The 25,673-nt window shown below is 26.5% G+C and overlaps 1 protein-coding gene and 1 pseudogene across 5 annotated transcripts in view; one reads left to right on the plus strand and one right to left on the minus strand.

Annotated features, from left to right (window-relative positions):
* The first annotated feature begins 3,556 nt into the window (after nt 1-3,556).
* Nucleotides 3,557-6,665, plus strand: LOC101511430 (nudix hydrolase 2-like; annotated as a pseudogene).
* Nucleotides 6,666-24,531: 17,866 nt separating this feature from the next.
* Nucleotides 24,532-25,673, minus strand: part of LOC101511122 (uncharacterized) — a 2,756-nt gene continuing 1,614 nt past the window's right edge. The window contains exons 4-5 of one of the 5 annotated variants that reach the window (XR_012163456.1): nt 24,898-24,987; nt 24,532-24,833 (exon numbers count right to left, since the gene is read on the minus strand). Coding sequence is in view for 1 of the 5 variants with exons in the window: in XM_004516997.4 (XP_004517054.1) it covers nt 24,771-24,833; nt 24,917-24,958 (105 nt within the window). In the remaining 4 variants the exon portion in view is untranslated. The remainder of the gene's footprint in view (nt 24,834-24,897; nt 24,988-25,673) is intronic. The other 4 variants (XR_012163457.1, XR_001143236.3, XM_004516997.4 and 1 more) reach the window with 4 other exon arrangements.

Consider the following 25,673-nt stretch of genomic DNA (forward strand, 5'->3'; position numbering starts at 1 on the left):
CTAGTTTCTGAGCTTCTTCTCAGAGCTGTTTTGATGACTCACAGTGTAGCAACCAATTGCAATTTCTTGAGTCATAGAATTTAATACCAAACCATGCACATAGCAGTAGATCTTCCTAAGTTTTATTGGAGGGACAACATAAAATAAATTATATAAAAAATATTTTTAATTAATTTCATATTTTATATTTTGGTTAACGGTAATTTTAATTTTTAGATATATTAAAAATAGCCAATTCAAATATTTACAATCTTATCAAAGGTTTATAAAAATCTCCTTTACCATTAAGCCACTTCATAATTTATTATTATTATTAGTGAGATATTAGTTATATATTATATATTATAGATAATATTTGTGCAGGTATACTTATTTTTATGGAAGAATAAAATTTTTAGGTGACTACAGCCACCCCTGTCAAAACTAGGCTTCACCCTTGCATGCACAAGTTGAACCGTTGAGATCCATTCATCGAAGGTTGGATTCGACTTCTTGCTAATTTTGTCCGTGACGAATTCTTCATGGTTTTGTGCGAATAATGTACCCGTCAAGCGTGCACTGACTTATCTTGAACTTAAACATCAACATTATTGAAATTTTAAAATTTTAACCGGATAAAAAAAAAGTACTTTTAAGCTGCAAATTTACAAAAAATATATTGGAAATAGGTAGTAGATCAATTTTTTATTTACATTTTTAATAATTAAAAATTAGTTGTAAGTTAGGTTGGACAATTTGTTTTATTTTATAATTTTTTTATAAATTATTCCCTCCAATTTATTTTATAATAGACATATGAATAATAATTTAGTCAACAAAAATTTATGTATTTGGTTCAAGTCTTAAAGATTTTGGAAACTCTGTTCTAATCTAAAAAATTGAGCCTAATAAAAAAAATACAATTTTAATAATTAAAAAAATTAGTAAAATAAATTTTAGTTAATATACACGTACCAATATATATCTTGCAGGATCTACACATACCAATCTATATGATACAATCTACATGATGTATGTCATTTGACTAGATTAATTCGTGTAATAGGTAAAGATGCATAGATAACATGTCACATTCGTATATTAGCTCAAATATACATCTCGGTAATCAACTATCACAATTCGACTCGTAAAAACAATTTTACTCGTAAAATACACGATTATAGATCCCAAAATTACATCAACGTGCACCACAATATCTATATTAATTACTATATTAACATATATCACGTCAAGTCGAAATTTATCACCGATTAGCTTATATTAAATCATAATTATTTTATATTTATATAATTTGATTTTCACATTAAAGCAACAAAATTCTATTTATTACATAACTATATTTTATATTATGTTATATCATTACTCCACTTTATAATTATACATTAAATTTTATCAAATTCAACCGCAATATGCTTTTTAATATATATTTTTTATTTTAAAATAGTTAAATGTTAATAATTAATTGTTAATTTATTATAAAAAAGTTAAATTCATACACCTCTGTCATTCTAGTTGACTTTAAATTTTTACAGAGAGGTAGTTAATATACACATACAAAAGTAGAAGATGTATATTAGTAATTTACACAATTTTTATTTGGACACAATTCCACCAACTATTTTACAATTTAATGGAGTAGTATTATTGTAACTTGTTTTTTTTTTTTAATTTAAAAAACATTGTTTTTTCATTAATTAGAATTAAAAGTATTAAGTTAAGATATTTATTTGAGAATTTCGACATTACCTCCATATTATGAAATAAATGAAAATCATGTCTAAACAACTTCTTTTCTAATTGTATGAAGAATTTCTTCTTTTAATTTTTGGAGCTTTCATCTTATCGCTAAAGTTAAGAAGAACAAAAAAAAAATGATGTCTCGTTCTTTTTAGAAAATTTTAAATATTTTTTATTAACGGATTGAATTGTAAATTTGTAATTTTCTCTCTTACTTTTTAGAGCAATCATTTTTCTAAACTTTTTTATTTTCCTTGTGTTCTAGCTTACCATAGCTTTCCGTTCCCACATACTCATTGTTTGGCTTATGGTTATTGTTTTATTTCTTCGTTTCGACTTCTTATTAATATTATTTCTAAGTTAGTTTGATCTATCTATTTCATTATTGTTTCAATGTCTATCTTTGTGATATGTATGATTGAGAATTGGTATAATTTTTTTTATAAAATTATTCTCGTATGGTTCACGAGAATGTTTCAGTTTCAGTGGCACTGACTTTAATTAACAACATTGATCAACTGCTAAACATTATTATAATCAAATTATAAAAATTGAGAAAATAGATTTGTGATATTTTGTTTAAATTAAAATAAATTGACAAAGTTATCCTTTATTTAAAATTGTTTTAAACAAGTGGAAAATGTTTTTTTTTTTCAATTAAAAAAAATGTGTAGGTGATTTATATACACTTGCTAGTGTTAGATGTACGTATTTTAACAATCCTTATATATATAAATATTTTTTTTTTTGTTGTTTTGAGAATTTGAGTGAAAAGATATAACTATGTCTCTACCTATTTTAATATATATATATTCGGTATATTGTTGTTTTGTTCTGGTCTATGGTGTGTTAAAAATATTAAAAATATTTTGTTACAATCATCTAATCAAAATTATGGAAGAAAATAAAATATATGCACCTCTTGATTCTGATTTTTTTTTCTCATTTTTTAAATTTTTTATGATACACTTTATTTTGATTTTATTTTTTTAATAAATCTTAAGGAACAAAAATCATTCAAAGAAAGAAAAAAAAAAGAGTGCTCCATAATCAATTACAACTATGAATGCACACAAATGCTTTGTAGAGAAGAGATGAATAAATTGAAGAGGATAAGTTCTGCTCTTTTTTTTTATTATTATAAAAAAATTATGTAAAAAATACGTGGGAACTGTAACAAAATTTTGATAAAAGAATCATGTGGGGACTGTATCAGGTAAAAGAATAATGTGGAGACCGTAAAATTTATTTATAATAGAGAATTAAAATTAATCTAATAAATTATCTCTAATGATTTAGTCTACTGATAAAAAAAGATAAGTACTGATTTTGTGAGTTCGATTTCTGCATAAATCATTCACTCACTTTAAATTTTAAAAATAATATATTAATAAACAAAAACTTATAATTTTTTAAATTTTGTTAAACATTATTATTTATTTTCTTACATTACATGTTAATCTCTCTCGTGATAATGGTTAAATGTATAATAAAAAATTTGTTTTTAGTAAAAAGACTTATATAATAAAAAGATTTTATATGGCCAAACTCATAATTATGTCTCGTATCCGTCAAAAGAGTAATAACTATGTCTCGTATGTTTCACTGGTCATGCAACTAGTTAAATGCGAAAAGAAACAAATTTTTTATTTTTATTAATTACAAAAGGGTATTAGAACTTGATCCTTTGACCTTGGTTGATAAAATTTGCAGCGCGTATCACCTGAAACTTCAAAGAAAATGTGACTTCAAATTCCACGTATTTGAATGCCTAAGGTAACTTGTTTTTCGTGTCATATTACTCCTTATTCTTTTGTTGTCTTAATTACATAGCTTTTTCATGTTGGTTTCTTTCTTCTAATTATAATTGTTCCTTGTAAGAATATAAACATATTCAAGGACTAATTCAAAGTCCCCTCTCACTGATTGCACGGAAATTGTTCCTCTTATAGACCTATAAAAATTACTTAACCTTTTATTCTCTCCTTAGTTTCAAAAAAAGTAAAAATAACATCAATAATTGCTTTTTATTATTCTCTCTTGTGTTGATTACATTTGATCATTTTCATCATGATGAGGTCTAGAGCTATCACTAGCAAACTTTATGCATCTTACCTTTTGACTTGTAAATCATTCCCCACATCTTCTTCTGTTGTCCCTCCATGTTAGTTTAGCATGTTGATGCTGCTGACTCAATGCTTGTTTAGATGGACAGTATATTTGGTGAAATTACAGATATATCGTAATTTTGATGAAAAACTGAAAGGGCAGTGTTTTCCAAATTACGGTGGTATACTATGATTTTGCGAATATGGATAAGCATTATTGAAGTACTAATTTTTCACCATTTTTAGGTTGCAAGAACAATTTTCTTTTCCCAAGAGTGTATATGTCTGCCTCCTCAGCTTTATTAAATAAGGATGTGAGAGATAAAGGTATTGGATTATTCAAAGCAATTGAGGATCAACATGGTGGAGTTATTGTAAACATGGAGGAGCGAGCCTATGGATTCTTTTGTTTATGCTTCTTTGATGGAAGCTTCAATATCACAATGGAAAAGACAGGTAGATTTTAAAGTAATTATAATCAAAATTGCAGTTGTAGTTACTTTGTAATCCTTAAAATTAAGAAAAATTGGAATCAAATATAAAAATTTAAATTAGTGCTTACAACTTTACTGATACAAATGTGGCTTTCTAGGGAAAAAAGGGAGTGTGGATCAAGCTGCCTATTGAACATTCAAATCTTGTTGCTTCTGCTGTTAAGGTAAAAACTTGTTATTTTCTGCTGTATAGCTTGCAAGATATTCTTGAATCCTTTGAACATAAAAAGTCATTTTGTGATGATTTAAATTCCTTTTAATGTAACATTATTTTGCTTCTTTTATAGGCTGGATTCAAATACCATCATGGTTAACCAAATTAATTGATACTTGTGTATTGGATTCCTACTACTCCTGATACCATTACTGCAAATGCCTCTAACCGCATTTGTATTGGTGCTTTTGTAATGAATGACAATATGGAGGTAATCCTTCTTTATTTTTTCCATTAGCAAGGAAATTTATCTACTCAATATCTATAATAAAAAATATTTTCATTAACCGCATATACCAAACATGACACTAACATTAAACTGATATATGTGCTGGTGTTGGAGACTTGACAGACTTCCAATATAAAGTATCAGTGTTACATATATAATTAAGTAATAATAGATTCCACAACCACACATCATTCAAATATTTTATTTGACTATTTTGGACTTTTTGGCCAGACTAAAATAAAAACTATTTCAAAGATGAGTTGTAATTTTCATGAACCTGGAGTCAATCTCTGCCTTGATTTTGTGGTTATTATATTACTTTTGAAATAGTGAAATCTTAAATTGACCTGACAATCCATATTCTTTAATGTATAAAACTGATAAAATTGTTTGTTTTTATTTGATAGATCCTTGTGGTTCAAGAAACAAATGGGAGATTTAGTGGCAAAGGAATATGGAAATTGCCTACTGGAGCTGTTAATGAGGTATGTTACAAAATTATTACTATTGATTTTTTAAACCTTTTAAATTATATTTATTTTTGTTTAATTTGAATTTCATTTGCAGGGTGAAGATGTTTGTCCTGCTGCAATTAGAGAAGTCAAAGAGGAGACAGGAGTAAGCAAAAGCATAGTTAAATAGTATAGTTTAACCATATATATTGAATATTCTTCAAGCCCTTTCTAAGACCATTGATTTTATTCTTCTTTCAGATAGAAACTGAATTTGTTGAAGTTTTAGCATTCAGGTAAGATTTTGCACAAAAACTTTATCATATAGTATGCTCTTGGAACATTACCATACATATTTGGTATTTTGCTCTACAAATTCAATCTTGTACATAGTGAATATCTTTGTATTTCAGGGAAAGACATAAATCTTTCTTCCAGAAATCAGAACTGCTCTTTGTATGCATGTTGCAACCTCGTTCCTTTAACATTCAGAAGCAACTTTCAGAAATTGAAGCAGCTCAGGTATATGTTCTAATAGATCAATTAGCAATTTAGCATTCAATTATTCTTGTTGACACAAACACCAGAAAAATAGTAACTTCTAATATGTTACAGTCCTCACTGAGTCACTGTAGCGGTGTAGGCCTCTTCAACCTAATGTCAGTTGTTGGATTAATCCAATGACTCGGAGAATCAATCTTTTAGTCATTAACTAATATCCAGCGGCTGACATTTAGCTAGAGAGTATTTGATTGTTAAACACTATCCAAGTTTATATATAATTTTTCTTATATATTCTCACATCATTACATGTACTTACTTGGTAATCCTAAACAAAATAAATTTAAAATTGTTAAAAATATGCCAGATAATTTGTGACTCCACCTTTTTCTAATAGTGATTTTTTATATGCAGAAATAAGGCAATTTATTCAATGTGTGTTTTTTATTTCAGTGGATGTCAATTGAAGAGTATGTAGCTCAGCCTTTTGTAAGAGAAAATGAGCTATTTGACTTTCTTACAAAAGTTGGTTTATCAAAGTTGAGGGGAAAGTACTGTGGCTTTTCTACCCTGCTCACTAGCACATCCTCTTGCAAGAAATCCTATGTCTACTTAAACAAAATTGATGCTGCCCATTTGTCAACTTCCAAACCTCACCAAGCTCGACATTGTTTGCCACCAATTTAATTAATTTGATTTATTTATTTACTAAGGTCAATTAGCATTGTACAAAAATCTCAAACTTATAGGTTCATTTCATTCAAGTCTTTCATTCTTCTTTGTGTAGATGAATTTAAATTTGTTTGTTTAGTTTTTCAATAAATCAGAAGTCAAGTATCAACCATATAGTTAGTCAAGTTCTTTATTGTAATATAATAGTTGCCTCCTTGGCTATACCATTATTGTTAAAGTAATGAGAATCATCTTTTTCCTTTTCTTTTCCACTCATTTATTTATTATCATATGATCCGGTAAGTTCAACAATTATATGCAGTTTTTATAAATATAGAAGCACATGAAAGAGAATATAGCAAATAAATACACTGATTCAATTAATATTCATTTAATCTCAACTCCAAGTTGTCTTATCTGAATAAAATGCAAGAGGGAAATTAAAATAAGAATAAGGTGTATTCGGGATGAAATTTCCATCCAATGGGATCAGCCTTTTTCAACTTTAATTTCCTTTTTTACTTTAATTAGCAATAAGAAGTAAAAAAGAAGAGTCATAATAATACATTGCAGAAATAATAATGAGGATAATGAAATCAAATGGGACCAGCCTTATTCAACTTCAATTCTATTTTGAACGTGAACTTTGTAACATATTACTATAAAATAAAATAATTTAGAGAAAATCATTATATTATTAATATAAAATAATTTTATTCATTAAAATTTATATATTTCGCTACATTATATCACTTTATCTCATTTTTCTAGTTAAACATAATAAAATGAATAAATCTATTTAGATGTCAATACAAAATTATTTTTTATTGAAATTACAAATCTATTAAACTCAATAATTTACATAAAAAAACTATAGAATAGTTAAAAGATAAAAACAAAAACAAAAAAACAAAAAACATCCGTCACCGGACGCGTGGTTTTGAATCCAACAATCATTAAACTCTTATAACTAACTCCACATAGGAAATTAACCATGTGTTTGATTTTGAAAAAGAGAATCAATTGTCCCTCAAGAGCTGTTACAAATTTTGATTCTCAATTACACATTTTTACAAAATACAACTTTTCTTAATTGTCCTTCATCTAAATATAACCGTATTTTGTTTTATTCTATCATTAAACAAATAAAAGAGTTTTTATTTATCAATACTTACATAAACTTAAAAATATAATTTACTCATAAAACATAAATAACTTTAATATAATTATTTAATTTGTATATATTGACACTGTAAATTTTTTTATATAATGCATTAATCTCAATAGTCGAATTATTAAATATATTTAATTTTTACTATAATGTCATTAACAAATCACAATTATTGATAGTGTAATTTTTTTACATCATATGTTGTAATTAAACTCTTAATATAATTCTTTTTTAGCTGTATTATTAAATTTATGTTAATTTATAACATTTGCTTATCAAGAAGGTCAAGAAGGTTGTAATATAGAGAAAAATGAATATGCAATATGTAACCTAATTTTATAATAAGAGTGATTGATTATGTTGATTTCATCATTCACAATATAATTATAACTTATATTATCAAATTACTATTCAATTAATGTTTTGTGTTTGTTGTTAGTGTAAAAATATTTATACTAACCCTACATGATCTTTAAGTCTTATAATATAAGCTACATACAATTATATTATTTCTTAAAAAATAATATTAATAAATAACATATTAAAATCAAACTAAAATACATATAAAACAAAATAAAATGAATTAAGAGTAAGTATAATATCATGTAAGTACTTAATTATTATGTGTAGTTTGGTAATTAAACATTGAAAAACAATTTTGATACAAAAATATCCAAACAACATAAAATCACTTTTACCTTGATGTTTCTAAACATAAATCAAGTTACATTCAACTAATTTCTATTAAAATTAATTTTATCAAAATTAATTATAACCGCAAGCAAAACCAATTAGACACTAAGTTGTTTGTTAGGGATAGATTAAAGTACTTGAGTGTAGAAAAAATAAGTTTAAGGGACAATAGAAAAAAATGAAAACAGAAAGTGGTAATAAGTTAAAATGTTAAAATATTAAGCCTTATATATGTAATTAGTTTTTACAAAATGTAAAAAAGATTAATTTTAATTTTTGTAAAATAAACTGTTTAATTTAAGTCTATGCAAAATACAAATGTTTTCGTTTAAGTCTATAATGCTTAACACCGTTAGTTTTTAATGGTTATTAATAATTTAAACTTAATCTTTGTAAAATACAAGACATACATGCAGTTAATAGCAAAAAAAAATTATACACTACATTAACACTATATATCATAATTTTTATTTTATTAATAATTTAAACTACATTAACATGTTTTTTATTGTTATTGGTAGTATCATATAAGTTTTGTACCTATCTTTTATATACCAAAACTAATTTTGTTTGAATTTATTCTTTTGCTATTTTTGTTAATATTCCATAAAACTACTTCTTGTGAGTGTACCTTGTGATATGCTCCATTTGTTGAGATGTTCCATTGACCATTTGTACAATTTGTTTTTTCAAAGAATGCACTCCAACTCCAACATCCTCTCTCCCCTCTATAACATCCCCTCTCTCCTCTATAAAAATACATTGCATTGTAACATTCCATCTTACTCTAACATCTCTTCTCCTCTCTGTAAAAGAAGCAGTGCATTGTAACATTTCATCTTATATAAAAATTGTGGGAATTTAGATAAATGTAGAAAATATTAATAAAGAGATAGAAACAAAAATTACTTACAAGTCTCTTCTCATCTTCTACTTTTTCTTTTTTGATTTGATTATTCTTTATTAAATATCTTACTTACAAGCCTCTTCTCATCTTCTTCGATTTTTTTATTTGATTCTTCTTTATTAAATATATATATGATTTAATATTTTAATAACTGTTATAAATATTAGTTAGTCTATTTAATATAAACTAATTCATAGTTGATGATATTTATTTATGGTATTATTGTTGTTGTTTATGAGTAACAGTTTTTTAATTTAAAAATGTCTCTTTTTTTATAAAAATAAATTTAAAAATGTTGTATATTATTTATTTATTTATTTGTTTATTAATTTAATTATTTTTTTATCTGTTTATTTGTTTGTTTGTTTATTTATTTATTATTTATTTATTTATTTTTTATTATCATATGATCCGGCAAGTTCAACAATTATATGCAGTTTTTATTAATATAGAAGCATATACAATTTTGAAAGAGAATATAGCAAACAAATACATTGATTCAATTAATATTCATTTAACCTCAACTCCAAGTTGTCTTATCATGAATAAAATGCAAGAGGTAAACTAAAATAAGAATAACGTGTACTCGGGATGAAATTTCCATCAAATGGGACCAACCTTTTTCAACTTTAATTTTCTTTTTTACTTTAATTAGCATTAAGAAGTAAAAAACAAGAGTCATAATAATACATTGCAGAAATAATAATGAGTATAATGAAATCAAATGGGACCAGCCTTATTCAACTTCATTTCTATTTTGAACCTGAACTTTGTAACAGATTACTATAAAATAAAATAATTTAGAGAAAATCATTATATTATTAATATAAAATAATTTTATTCATTAAAATTTATATATTTTGCTACATTATATCACTTTATCTCATTTTTCTAGTTAAACATCATAAAATGAATAAATCTATTCAGATGTCAATACAAAAGTATTTTTTATTGAAATTACAAATCTATTAAACTCAATAATTTACATAAAAAACTATAGAATAGTTAAAAGATAAAAACAAAAACAAAAAAACAAAAAACATCCGTCACCGAACGCGTGGTTTTGAATCCAACAATCATTAAACTCTTATAACTAACTCCACATAGGAAATTAACCATGTGTTTGATTTTGAAAAAGAGAATCAATTGTCCCTCAAGAGCTGTTACAAATTTTGATTCTCTCTTACACATTTTTACAAAATACCACTTTTCTTAATTGTCCTTCATCTAAATATAACCGTATTTTGTTTTATTCTATCATTAAACAAATAAAAGAGTTTTTATTTATCAATACTTACATAAACTTAAAAATATAATTTACTCATAAAACATAAATAACATTAATATAATTATTTAATTTGTATATATTGACACTGTAAATTTTTTTATATAATACATTAATCTCAATTGTGGAATTATTAAATATATTTAATTTTTACTATAATGTCATTAAAAAATCACAATTATTGATAGTGTAATTTTTTTACATCATATGTTGTAATTAAACTCTTAATATAATTCTTTTTTTATCTGTATTATTAAATTTATGTTAATTTATAACATTCTCTTATCAAGAAGGTTGTAATATAGAGAAAAATGAATATGTAATATGTAACCTAATTTTATAACAAGAGTGATTGATTATGTTGATTTCATCATTCACAATATAATTATAACTTATATTATCAAATTACTATTCAATTAATGTTTTGTGTTTGTTGTTAGTGTAAAAATATTTATACTAACCCTACATGATCTTTAAGTCTTATAATATAAGCTACATACAATTATATTATTTGTTAAAAAATAATATTAATAAATAACATATTAAAATCAAACTAAAATACATATAAAACAAAATAAAATGAATTAAGAGTAAGTATGATATCATGTAAGTACTTAATTATTATGTGTAGTTTGGTAATTAAACGTTGAAAAACAATTTTGATACAAAAATATCCAAACAACATAAAAGTGTTAAGAATCACTTTTACCTTGATGTTTTTAAACATAAATCAAGTTACATTCAACTCATTTCTATTAAAATTAATTTTATCAAAATTAATTATAACCGCAAGCAAAACCCATTAGACACTAAGTTGTTTGTTAGGGATAGATTAAAGTACTTGAGTGTAGAAAAAATAAGTTTAAGTGACAATAGAAAAAAATGAAAACAGAAAGTGGTAATAAGTTAAAATGTTAAAATATTAAGCCTTAAATATGTAATTAGTTTTTACAAAATGTAAAAAAGATTAATTTTAATTTTTGTAAAATAAACTTTTTAATTTAAGTCTATGCAAAATACTAATGTTTTCGTTTAAGTCTATAATGCTTAACACCGTTAGTTTTTAATGGTTATTAATAATTTAAACTTAGTCTTTGTAAAATACAAGACAAACATGCAGTTAATAGCAAAAAAAATTATACACTACATTAACACAATATATCATAATTTTTATTTTATTAATAATTTAAACTACATTAACATGTTTTTTATTGTTATTGGTAGTATCATATAAGTTTTGTACCTATCTTTTATATACCAAAACTAATTTTATTTGAATTTATTCTTTTGCTATTTTTGTTAATATTCCATAAAACTACTTCTTGTGAGTGTACCTTGTGATATGCTTCATTTGTTGAGATGTTCCATTGACCATTTGTACAGTTTGTTTTTTCAAAGAATGCACTCCAACTCCAACATCCCCTCTCCCCTCTATAACATCCCCTCTCCCCTCTATAACATCCCCTCTCTCCTCTATAAAAATACTGTGCATTGTAACATTCCATCTTACTCTAACATCTCTTCTCCCCTCTATAAAAGAAGCAGTGCATTGTAACATTTCATCTTATATAAAAATTGTGGGAATTTAGATAAAGGTAGAAAATATTAATAAAGAGATAGAAACAAAAATTACTTACAAGTCTCTTCTCATCTTCTTCTTTTTCTTTTTTGATTTGATTATTCATTATTAAATATCTTACTTACAAGCCTCTTCTCATCTTCTTTGTTTTTTTTATTTGATTCTTCTTTATTAAATATATATATGATTTAATATTTTAATAACTGTTATAAATATTAGTTAGTCTATTTAATATAAACTAATTCATAGTTGATGATATTTATTTATGGTATTATTGTTGTTGTTTATGAGTAACAGTTTTTTAATTTAAAAATGTCTCTTTTTTTATAAAAATAAATTTAAAAATGTTGTATATTATTTATTTATTTATTTGTTTATTAATTTAATTATTTTTTTATTTGTTTATTTATTTGTTTGTTTGTTTATTTATTTTTTATTATCATATGATCTGGCAAGTTCAACAATTATATGCATTTTTTATTTATATAGAAGCATATACAATTTTGAAAGAGAATATAGCAAACAAATACATTGATTCAATTAATATTCATTTAATCTCAACTCCAAGTTGTCTTATCATGAATAAAATGCAAGAGGTAAACTAAAATAAGAATAAGGTGTATTCGAGATGAAATTTCCATCAAATGGGACCAACCTTTTTCAACTTTAATTTTCTTTTTTACTTTAATTAGCATTAAGAAGTAAAAAACAAGAGTCATAATAATACATTGCAGAAATAGTAATGAGGATAATGAAATCAAAAGGGACCAGCCTTATTCAACTTCAATTCTATTTTGAACTTGAACTTTGTAACAGATTACTATAAAATAAAATAATTTAGAGAAAATCATTATATTATTAATATAAAATAATTTTATTCATTAAAATTTATATATTTCGCTACATTATATCACTTTATCTCTTTTTTATAGTTAAACATCATAAAATGAATAAATTTATTCAGATGTCAATACAAAAGTATTTTTTATTGAAATTACAAATCTATTAAACTCAATAATTTACACAAAAAACTAAAGAATAGTTAAAAGATAAAAACAAAACAAAAAAACAAAAAACATCCCTCACCGAACGCGTGGTTTTGAATCCAACAATCATTAAACTCTTATAACTAACTCCACATAGGAAATTAACCATGTGTTTGATTTTGAAAAAGAGAATCAATTGTCCCTCAAGAGCTGTTATAAATTTTGATTCTCTCTAACACATTTTTACAAAATTCCACTTTTCTTAATTGTCCTTCATCTAAATATAACCGTATTTTGTTTTATTCTATCATTAAACAAATAAAAGAGTTTTTATTTATCAATACTTACATAAACTTAAAAACATAATTTACTCATAAAACATAAATAACTTTAATATAATTATTTATATTGTATATATTGACACTGTAAATTTTTTTATACAATGCATTAATCTCAATTGTCGAATTATTAAATATATTTAATTTTTACAATAATGTCATTAAAAAATCACAATTATTGATAGTGTAATTTTTTTACATCATATGTTGTAATTAAACTCTTAATATAATTCTTTTTTATCTGTATTATTAAATTTATGTTAATTTATAACATTTTCTTGTCAAGAAGGTCAAGAAGGTTGTAATATAGAGAAAAATGAATATGTAATATGTAACCTAATTTTATAATAAGAGTGATTGATTATGTTGATTTCATCATTCACAATATAATTATAACTTATATTATCTAATTACTATTCAATTAATGTTTTGTGTTTGTTGTTAGTGTAAAAATATTTATACTAACCCTACATGATCTTTAAGTCTTATAATATAAGCTACATACAATTATATTATTTCTTAAAAGATAATATTAATAAATAACATATTAAAATCAAACTAAAATACATATAAAACAAAATAAAATGAATTAAGAGTAAGTATAATATCATGTAAGTACTTAATTATTATGTGTAGTTTGGTAATTAAACATTGAAAAACAATTTTGATACAAAAATATCCAAACAACATAAAAGTGTTAAGAATCACTTTTACCTAGATGTTTCTAAACATAAATCAAGTTACATTCAACTCATTTCTATTAAAATTAATTTTATCAAAATTAATTATAACCGCAAGCAAAACCAATTAGACACTAAGTTGTTTGTTAGGGATAGATTAAAGTACTTGAGTGTAGAAAAAATAAGTTTAAGGGACAATAGAAAAAAAATGAAAACAGAAAGTGGTAAAAAGTTGAAATGTTAAAATATTAAGCCTTAAATATGTAATTAGTTTTTACAAAATGTAAAAAAGATTAATTTTAATTTTTGTAAAATAAACTTTATAATTTAAGTCTATGCAAAATACAAAAGTTTTCGTTTAAGTCTACAATGCTTAACACTGTTAGTTTTTAATGGTTATTAATAATTTAAACTTAGTCTTTGTAAAATACAAGACAAACATGCAGTTAATAGCAAAAAAAATTATACACTACATTAACACAATATATCATAATTTTTATTTTATTAATAATTTAAACTACATTAACATGTTTTTTATTGTTATTGGTAGTATCATATAAGTTTTGTACCTATCTTTTATATACCAAAACTAATTTTGTTTGAGTTTATTCTTTTGCTATTTTTGTTAATATTCCATAAAACTACTTCTTGTGAGTGTACCTTGTGATATGCTCCATTTGTTGAGATGTTCCATTGACCATTTGTACAGTTTCTTTTTTTCAAAGAATGCACTCCAACTCCAACATCCCCTCTCCCCTCTATAACATCCCCTTTCCCCTCTATAGCATCCCCTCTCCTCTATAAAAATACAGTGCATTGTAACATTTCATCTTACTCTAACATCTCTTCTCCCCTCTATAAAAGAAGCAGTGCATTGTAACATTTCATCTTATATAAAAATTGTGGGAATTTAGATAAAGGTAGAAAATATTAATAAAGAGATAGAAACAAAAATTACTTACAAGTCTCTTCTCATCTTCTTCTTTTTCTTTTTCGATTTGATTATTCATTATTAAATATCTTACTTACAAGCCTCTTCTCATCTTCTTTGTTTTTTTTATTTGATTCTTCTTTATTAAATATATATATGATTTAATATTTTAATAACTGTTATAAATATTAGTTAGTCTATTTAATATAAACTAATTCATAGTTCATGATATTTATTTATGGTATTATTGTTGTTGTTTATGAGTAACAGTTTTTTAATTTGAAAATGTCTTTTTATTTATAAAAATAAATTTAAAAATGTTGTATATTACTTATTTATTTATTTATTTATTATTATCATATGATCCAGCAAGTTCAACAATTATATGTAGTTTTTATTAATATAGAAGCATATACAATTTTGAAAGAGAATATAGCAAACAAATACATTGATTCAATTAATATTCATTTAATCTCAACTCCAAGTTGTCTTATCATGAATAAAATGCAAGAGGTAAACTAAAATAAGAATAACGTGTACTCGGGATGAAATTTCCATCAAATGGGACCAACCTTTTTCAACTTTAATTTTCTTTTTTACTTTAATTAGCATTAAGAAGTAAAAAACAAGAGTCATAATAATACATTGCAGAAATAATAATGAGGATAATGAAATCAAATGGGACCAGCCTTATTCAACTTCAATTCTGACCAATGCCCTTCTCTTATTTTGAACGTGAACTTTGTATCAAATTATTATAAAATAAAATAATTTAAATAAAATCATTATATATTATTAATATAAAATAATTTTATTTATTAAAATTTATATATTTTGCTATGTTATATCACTTTATCTCATTTTTCTAGTTAAACATAATAAAATGAATAAATCTATTTAGATGTCAATACAAAATTATTTTTCCATTGAAATTACAAATCTATTAAACTCAATAATTTACATAAAAAAACTATAGAGTAGTTAAAAGATAAAATAAAAAAAACACCACTCATATTTTTATTTATTTATTTATTATTCTTTATTAAATATATATCTTACTTACAAGCCTCTTCTCATCTTCTTTATTTTTTTATTTTATTCTTCTTTAGTAAATATATATCTGATTTAATATTTTAATAATTGTTATAAATATTAGTTAGTCTATTTAATATAAACTAGTTCATAGTTCATGTTATTTATTTATGGTATTATTGTTGTTGTTTATGAGTAGCAGTTTTTTAATTTAAAAATGGCTCTTTCTTATAAAAACAAATTTAAAAATTATTTATATTAATAAAATGTTTGTATATAAAATGTTGTTTATGATAGTTGTTTTTATATGTTTTTTATAAATTAATAGTGGTTTATATGATTTTTTTTAGACATGTTGATATATTGTGGTGGTTCAATACAAACAAATATTTATAGATTTTGATATATATTATTCAATAATATTTTGTTTATGACTAGTATTTTTTTTTATATCACCCTTTCTATTATTTTTTAAAATGAAAATTTACAAAATAACTCAAATTTTGGTAGGGTTGAACAACATATCGGACAAGAGAAGAGATAAAGAAATGGTATATTTTTACTCTTTGTTATGTTTTTTATATGTTAAAATATATAGTATTGAGCTTGTTTATTTAAGTTGTTAAAGTATGATATATTGAGTTTGTTATATTTTTTTTTCACTCTAATATTTATTAGTATATATGTTATTTATAATTTAAACACATAGAATAATAATTTAAAATATTGATAAAAGGATAGAGATAATTTAAACTAAATTAACATATAAATGAATATCAATAATTTAAAATATTGATGAAAGGATAGAGATAAACTATGTGTTAATTTAAAGTAAATTAATACATAGGATAAATGACTTTATATTAAACTTGTCAGTGAAAAATAAAAAAAGAATGGTGAGTAAACAACAAAATATTTAACACCATTAGAAAATTCATATAAAAGAATCGATTTATTTTGTATGCATTAGAAGATTCCTATTAACGGATAAAGATATAGATTATGGAATAATCATAGAAAAACATAATAAATAAAACACACTTTTAGAAGATTCTTAACATAACTAATTTGTATGCATTTAATTTTTTTACATCGCATGTGTCTAAACATTTTAAAAAATATAAATTTTTAGAGATATATTTTAGAAAATAATATAACATGGATAAAATAAGTCATCATTTGCAAAAGTAATTTGTAACTAAACAAAAAAAAATAATAATATTTTGATATATAGTTTTTAAAATAGAGCAGTTTAATAATTAAATATTCAAAATTGGATTAAAAAAAACCATGTTGCATCCTTTAATTCATTGATATAATATATATATATATATATATATATATATATATATATATATTTTATTTTTGAAGAAATAAGAATTGAAATAATATTTTAATTTATATTTGTGAATTTGATCTGTTTTATTACTGTCCATAAATAAATCAAATTATTTTCTACATGAGAATTTATCATTTGATAACGTATAATTTGAAATGTTGAAATATATATTTGTATTTTCTATTTTTACCTCTCTATTCTTTATGAATGTAGGGAGATCTAACTATGTATGATTGGAGAAAGACGGATCACCTGAATCCTATTAGAAGTCAAGGCCCAGGGAGTAAGTTGTTTAATTCATTGTTGTTTACTAAGGATTATTATTGGAACTTGTTTTTGTTTTTTATTTTATTTAAAAAATACTAATTTTTTTATTTTCATTAATTAAGATTAAAAATATTAAATTAAGATTTTTATTTGAAAATTTCGACATTAACACTAACTCAACTTCCTTTCTTATAAAGAATTTCTTCCTTGAACTTTTGAGGCTTTCATTTTATCGCTAAAGTTAAGAAGAAGAAAAATGATGTCTTGTTCTTTTCTAGAAAATTTTAAATAATTTTTATTTATGAGCTGGATTGTAAATTTATAATTTTCTCTCCTATTTTTAGAGCAACCATTTTTCTGAATTTTTTTAATTTCCTCTTTTTATTTTCATGTTTTAGCTTAACATTTCCACATGCTCATTGTGTGACTTATAGTTCTTTTTTGTTTTTACATTTCAACTTCTCATTAATATTATTTATAAGTTAGTTTTTTATCTTGCTATTTTATTATTGTTTCAATGTCTATATAGTCTTATGTATGATTGAGAATTGATATAATTTTTTTTATAAAATTATTCTTGCATGGTTCAAGAGAATGTTTTGGTGGCGTTGACTTTATTTAATAGCATTGCTCATCTACTAAACATTATTAAAATCAAATGGTAGAAATTAAGAAAATGAATTTGTGATATTTTGTTTGAACTAAAATAAAATTGACAAAGTTATCTTTTATTTAAAACTGTTTTAAATAAGTGGAAAAAAAATTTAAATAAAAAAAATGTGTGTAAGTGATTAATATACATTTACTATTGCTAGATTTATATATATTAACAACCCCATATATATATATATAATATATATTTAAATCCTGTAGATTGTTGTTTTGCTTTCGCCGTATGCGGTGTGCTAGAGATACTGCACCACATAGAACACCGATCATTTTATCTCCCCAAGATATCTACAACAATTTAATAAAAACTGCGGAGGAGGACTACGAAGGACGTCGTGTGTCGGACACAATTGATTGGGTTAGAGAGAATGGTTGTTTATTAGAAAAAGACTGTCCATATGTGGGAACATTTATGCCAGCTAGTCATACTCTTACATTTTTTTTTCTTCTCATTTTCAACATTTGTTATTGTCTGTTAACAATGAAAAGAGTAAGAAAGAGGAAGAAGAGAAACAACCACTCTAGGGTTTCATAACATATAATGAACCAAAACTGAAGTTAATAGGGTTACAATGAGTATATATATAAAAGAATAGAATTGTCTAAAATACCCTTACTACTAATATATAATAATATTATCTAACATCTCCCCTCAAACTCACGATGCATTAACATGAAGCATCGAGAGTTTGTCAACGAAAAAACGGAAACGTTTAATGGAATGCATCTTTGTAAACAAATCAACAATCTGTAAAGAAGAAGAAACAAACGGTAGAGTAATAGTTTCATACTGAAGATGATGACGAGTAAAATGACAATCAATCTCAATGTGTTTGGTGCGTTCATGAAAGACCCAGTTTTGAGCAATTTGAATAGCACTCTTGTTATCGTAGTGCATCGAAGTTGGCTCAGAAAGAGAGATTCCCATATCAGACAAAAGCCAACGCAACCAAATTATTTCAGTGGTAGTGGATGCCATAGCACGATACTCAGCTTCTGTAGAGGAGCGAGAGACAATGTCTTGTTTCTTACTCTTCCAAGAAATAAGAGAGTCTCCAAGAAAGATACAGAACCCTGTGGTGGATTTACGATCTGTGGTGTCACCAGCCCAATCAGGATGACGATGGAAAGAGAAGACTTTGAAATTGAGTTCCTCGAAGATAACGAAGAATCCGAAGAACTGCTGCCCAATGTACTGTAGTGGGGGAGACAACAAATTGACTAACAACATGAACATCATAAGCAATGTCAGAGCTGTTAATCGTAAGATACACTAAGCTGCCAACCAAAGTACGATACAAAGTGGAATCTGGTAAAGGAACACCATCCGAAGGAGCATATTTCACATTCAACTCAAGAGGAGTATCTGCTGCTCTAGTATCAGAAAGACGAGCCTCATCACTGCTGCTCTAGTATCAGAAAGACGAGCCTGATCAAGAATGTTGGCAATGTACTTGGATTGAGAAAGAAGGTAGCCTCTAGGAGAGTAGGCAACTTCAATCCCCAAGAAATAGCGAAGAGTTCCCAAGTCCTTCATCTCAAACTGTTTGGCTAACTGCAATTTCAACTCATTGATTCCACTAACATCATCACCTGTAATAATCATATCATCAACATATAGAGAAAGTATAATGCGACCATGAGTGGTGGACCTTATAAACAATGCAGAATCATGTTCACTAGAGCGAAAACCAAGAGAAGTGATCACAGTAGAGAATTTCTCAAACCAAGCTCGAGGAGCTTGTTTAAGACCATATAGAGCCTTTTTTAACTTACATACTTCCCCTGGATCATGAGAAACTCCTTGTGGAGGGACCATATAGACTTCTTCATGAAGCTCACCATTTAAAAAGGCATTTTTGACATCCATTTGGGAAATATGCCATTGACGAATAGATGCAACTGCAATAAGAGTACGAATAGTGGTCATCTTGGCTACAGGAGCAAAAGTTTCTTCATAATCCATACCATATTGTTGAGAGAAACCCTTAGCAACAAGATGTGCTTTGTAGCGCTCAATTGACCCATCATACTTAGTTTTGATCTTGTATACCCAACGAGACCCAATAACACGTTTTCTAGGAGGAAGAGGTATTAATTCCCAAGTATTTTTTTTGTGCAATGCAAATAGTTCTTATGCCATAGTCTGCTGCAAAAAAGGATCAAGAACAACCTCTTTATAGGAAGAGGGCTCAGACAAACTGTGAATAGAGGTTAAGAAAGAAACAAACGAAGTTGAGTATGTGGAATAGACAAAATCAGGTAACTGGGTAGACTTACGTTAACGAGAGGGGTAACGAGGAGGATCAACAATCGCAGGAGGTGATTGGACAACCGGGGGGACAAGAGGGATGTCATCATGTGGAGTATTAGTATTTATCCTGCAATTCTCAACATTACAATCACTAGGAGCATAATCATTAGGACTAAACAGATCAATATGGGTTAGTTCAGAACTCTTAGTAAAATAACATTAATCATTAGGACCAAACGGATCAATATGGGTTAGTTCAGAACTCTTAGTAATCTGAGAATCAGAGGAAATAGAGTAAAAATGGATGTGCTCAAGAAAAGCAACATTACGAGATACATATAGTTTTCCTATATGAGGATCATAACAACGATAACCTTTTTGACCATTCCCATAACCAAGAAAAACACACAACGCTGAACGAGAAGACAACTTACTGCACTCTACTTGAGGGCGAAGAACAAAACAAGTAGAACCAAAAACTTTCAAAGAATGATAATCAGGGGTAGAAGCATACCATTTTTCAAAGGGAGACAAACCTGATATGATAGAGGACGAAATTCTATTAATAGCATGAACAGCAGTAAGAACTGCTTCTCCCCAAAACTCACTAGGAACTGAAGCAGACAACAAAAGGGAACAAGCAGTCTCTATAATATGACGGTGTTTGCTTTCACCAACTCCATTTTGTTGAGGAGTATCAGTACAAGATGTTTGGTGGAGGGTGCCATCATAAGCAAGTAATTCAGAAAATTTATTAGAGGTATATTCACCACCTAAATCACAACGAAAACACTTTATAAAAGAATTATGTTGAGTTTTGACCATTACACGAAACATATGATAAATGTCAAAAAGTTCAGACCGATTTTTCACAAGATAAACCCAACAATAGCGAGTGTAATCATCAATAAACAAAACATAATATCTAGATCCACCTTTGGTGAGAACCGGTGATGGACCCCAAACATCATAGTGAACTAAATCAAAGGGTGCATATGAAACATAAACACTTTTACTAAACGGTAAAGCTGGAAGTTTGACAAGTTTACAACCACAACAATCTGAGATATCACATGTTTGTAACTTTCCTAAGTATCTGGGAGGCTGCAGTAGTTGTGGAGGCTGCAGTATCTAGGAGTCGCAGGTCATCCAAAACATAACGTCCCCCTTGTCTATGACATGTCCCAATCAGCCTCCCGAAATATGGATCATGCACACAACAAGAAGTGGAAGAAAACATAACCGAGATCACATATTTGACTAACAGAAGCAAGACTCAAAGTAAGATTAGGAATATAATAAACATCAGAAAGAGGCATGTTAGGTGTGGAGACAGAACCAACGTCTGCTAGTGGCATTGGAGTGCCATCAGCAGTCATAACCGACACAGACGAGACAGGTTTCACAGACACAAAAGATTTATCATCGTATGTCATATGATGAGATGCTCCCGAATCAAGAATCCATATGGAAGGAGATATACCTGACATACCAGATGAGTTCAAACCTTTAGAAGAGGTGGCAGACATGGCATGTGATTGAGTGGCAAGAAGTTTTTGAAGCTGTTCTGCAATATCAGATATTTGAGAAGCAATCTCAGATGGGTATACAGAACCAAAGCTAGAGCCAATGGTAGAAGAAGTAACAACATTGGACGATGGCCCCTTAAAATTCTTCTCATGTGCTCTCCCCAATTTCGGACAATGTGTTTTTCAATGTGCTTGAAGAGAATCATCCTTAGCACCAGCCATAACAAATAATGACAGGAAAATACGAAAAACACAATAACTGAGACAAAATAAATTAGAGATAATCTGGTGCTGTGCGAGCCCGATTTCTCCCCCTACAAACGTCTTTTCGCCGATCTGACCGTTGAAGACGAAGACCTGAATATTGTGAACCTGCTGTCTAAAATTCAGCCCGATCCAACGGTTAACGAATGCGCAATTGATGTTTTAGTGAGACTGATTTAACAAAATCGGGAACAGGGTTACTCTTCTCTTTTCTCTTTTGGTGGTTGTCTTTCCTATCAAAATAATCTCTATGTTCTTTATAGTAGATCCCAAAATCAACCAAACCTCTTTGATACCATGTTAACAATGAAAAGAGGAAGAAGAGAAACAACCACTCTAGGGTTTCATAACATATAATGAACCAAAAGTGAAGTTAATAGGGTTACAATGAGTATATATATAAAAGAATAGAATTGTCTAAAATACCCTTACTACTAATATATAATAATATTATTATCTAACATTGTCCACTTTATGTTATTTTGTTTTTCTCATATTTTAAATCTTTCTTGTACACTTTATTTAGCCTTTTTTAAGGATAACCATTTACCGATGCATAAATCTTCGGGAAGAAACATCGTTCAAAGAAAAAAAATAAAGTGCTCCATAAACAATTAGAATTGGCGGTTAGGAATGCACCAGTGGTGGCACAGATGATCTGGGTACGAGAGATGACTGAATTGAAGGGAGTAAGTCAAGTTTTTGAATTAATTAATTTATTAGCATGTCAAGTTAGAGATTGGTTAATTTAATTTCAATATAATTGTAGGATGGTATATATTGTGGTCCTGAAGATGCAACCGACTTTGACGAGGATGAAAAAAGACACGAAGTTATTATAGTAGGATACGGGCAAGAAATCAAAGATGGTAAATGGAAAAAGTACTGGTTAGTGAGGAATTCTCATGGAAAAGGATGGGGCGAAGAAGGTTATGCCAAGATTGACAGAGCCCCCTGTCATGGAAGATTACTAGTTGAGTGTGCTTGGATTATCAATGGTATAACATATGAAAATCTAGACGGTAAACCATATTAAATATAAATATGGTTACGTCTAGATCAAAAAATTTAACTTTATTAGGATATGGATCTATTCCGTTCTTTTTTTTTTAATTAAAAAAAAAGTATGTGATTGCAGCTAATGTTATTGTAGCTAACGTTATGTTAGTTTGAACTGAAACTTTTGTTCAAAGCAAACAAAAAAAAGAAATAGGTGGGTACTGTCTCAGGTCCATTGCAATCTCATTCCTGTGAATTTTATTTTCTTTTTAATAAAAAACTTTTCTAACAAAAAAAAAAAATAAAACAAAATCAAAATAATACATTAACTTTATTATTTATTTTGATTTTTTTTTAAGTGAGGATCTATATGAAAAACTAAGAAATTATAAGATAAAGTAAAATATAAAAATTTATTTTCTAAATTAATAATTGTCACAAAAATTCTTTTTTTTTACTTAATTATATAAAATGTAAATTAAATTAGTGCAAAAAAATCAGAGAATAGTTATTTATAAAAATTAAATTTAACAATGATTTAGAAATTCAAATCACTTACATTCTCTTTAATAATATTTTTAATTAAATAAATACATTTAAGCTATCCGAACTTAGTCTATATAAACTATCTAGTGATTTTCATTCAAACAATAAGACTTAAATAAATATGCAAAATCATTTTGGAAAATTATCATGTCACATGATAATCACATAGATCAAATGACAATTGGAGAGATGTCTAATGTAAGACAATATGATAACACATAACTTTGATTTTCTACTATTATTATTTAATATTAATTTTAGATGATCAATCTTGTGTTCAGTGTAATTTTTTTTATAAACTAAAAATATAAGAAAATTTTGAGAAACTGTGATGAAACTAAGAAATTTTAGGATATAGCAAAATATAAAAAATTAGTTTTAAAATTAATATATAGAACTTAATTGATTGTCACAATCTAAATTAAATTAGTGCAAAAAAAAATCTGATAATAGTTATTTTTGAAAATTGAATTTAACAATGCTTTAAATATTCAAATTGACCTTCTACTCCTAAATAAGCTAAAAATTATTTTCTTTTCCATTTAAAGAACTAAATTATTTGCAACAAACACGTAGTCCAGTTTATTTATTAATTTTGTCTGAATAGTTTTTATTGCTTACAAAGCTCTCGCTATGGTTATTCAGAGACTAAAAATGACAAAACAAGATAAATGGATTTACCAATTAAGTGGTAGGTTTTTTAGCTTTTTGGTACAAAAAATTAAAAGTATACTTGCTGACTTACTAAAATTTATTGTTTTCATAAAACTGATAATGCTTCCCTCCTGGAAAGAAACTTACAAATGAAAATTAAATAAGAAACATGATAAACCACTGCTACACCAACAAATTAAAATACACCCGGAAGTCTGTCCACGCTTTCACCTCGACATGTCAGTCTAACGCAACCAAAACCAGTTTCACAACGTGTAGATGCAATGCAATGGACATGATTTCCTGCAAAAGAAATAAAGAATCAGTAAGGTAAGCTATGGGAATAATCTCGCATTTGATTACTAACATTTGTTACATTGCATAACCTGTATTGTGAGTTGTGACTCGTTGAAGGTAGAGCTAGTAACCTGTGTTATGTATGTAGTTAGCCATGTACCTAGGCATTATAACATTCATGCACTTAAGTAGTAGTAATATCATCAATTTTCTTGTAAATTCAAATTTTATTTATCATAAAGAGTATATATATAGAGAAAATGATGAATGTAAATAGCTTGAGCATTTCTGATTTTCCTCAATCAAAATCTCCTAAATTGTTCTCCTCTACTTGGTATCAAAGCGGGTTTGATCCCACTCCAACTTTTCTTATTGCGCACTATTGCGACAATAGGTCTTGGTTGTATCTGACTGGCAGCAGTTTGCACTCATTTAGCTTTTTCCAAACAAAGGATTTGAGGAGTTACAAATATCTTCTTGGAAGTGAAGTTGCTCATTTAAAGAATAGGATTATCATTTCAAAAGGGATGTATGCATTACACATAGTTAAAGAAACGGGTATGTGGCTGTAGATCAATTGATAGCCCCATGGATCTAAACCAAAAATTGCTAACAAGTCGAGAGAAGGGAGCCTTATTCTGATCCTGGGAGATATCAAAGATTGGTTGGAAAACTCATCTAACTCACTGTTACAAGGCTAAATGTTTCTTTTGCAGGTAGTCTCTTTATGATAGTAAGTTGATAAAAATTAGCTTTCCCAAATGCCACTGTTGTCTCTATTTGCATTTCCTAATTCAAATCTCACCCTTGACATGCTCTTGAGGAACAACCACATTTGGCTCCCCT

Source organism: Cicer arietinum, chromosome 6 (assembly GCF_000331145.2).
Source record: "Cicer arietinum cultivar CDC Frontier isolate Library 1 chromosome 6, Cicar.CDCFrontier_v2.0, whole genome shotgun sequence".
Taxonomy (NCBI): domain Eukaryota; kingdom Viridiplantae; phylum Streptophyta; class Magnoliopsida; order Fabales; family Fabaceae; genus Cicer; species Cicer arietinum.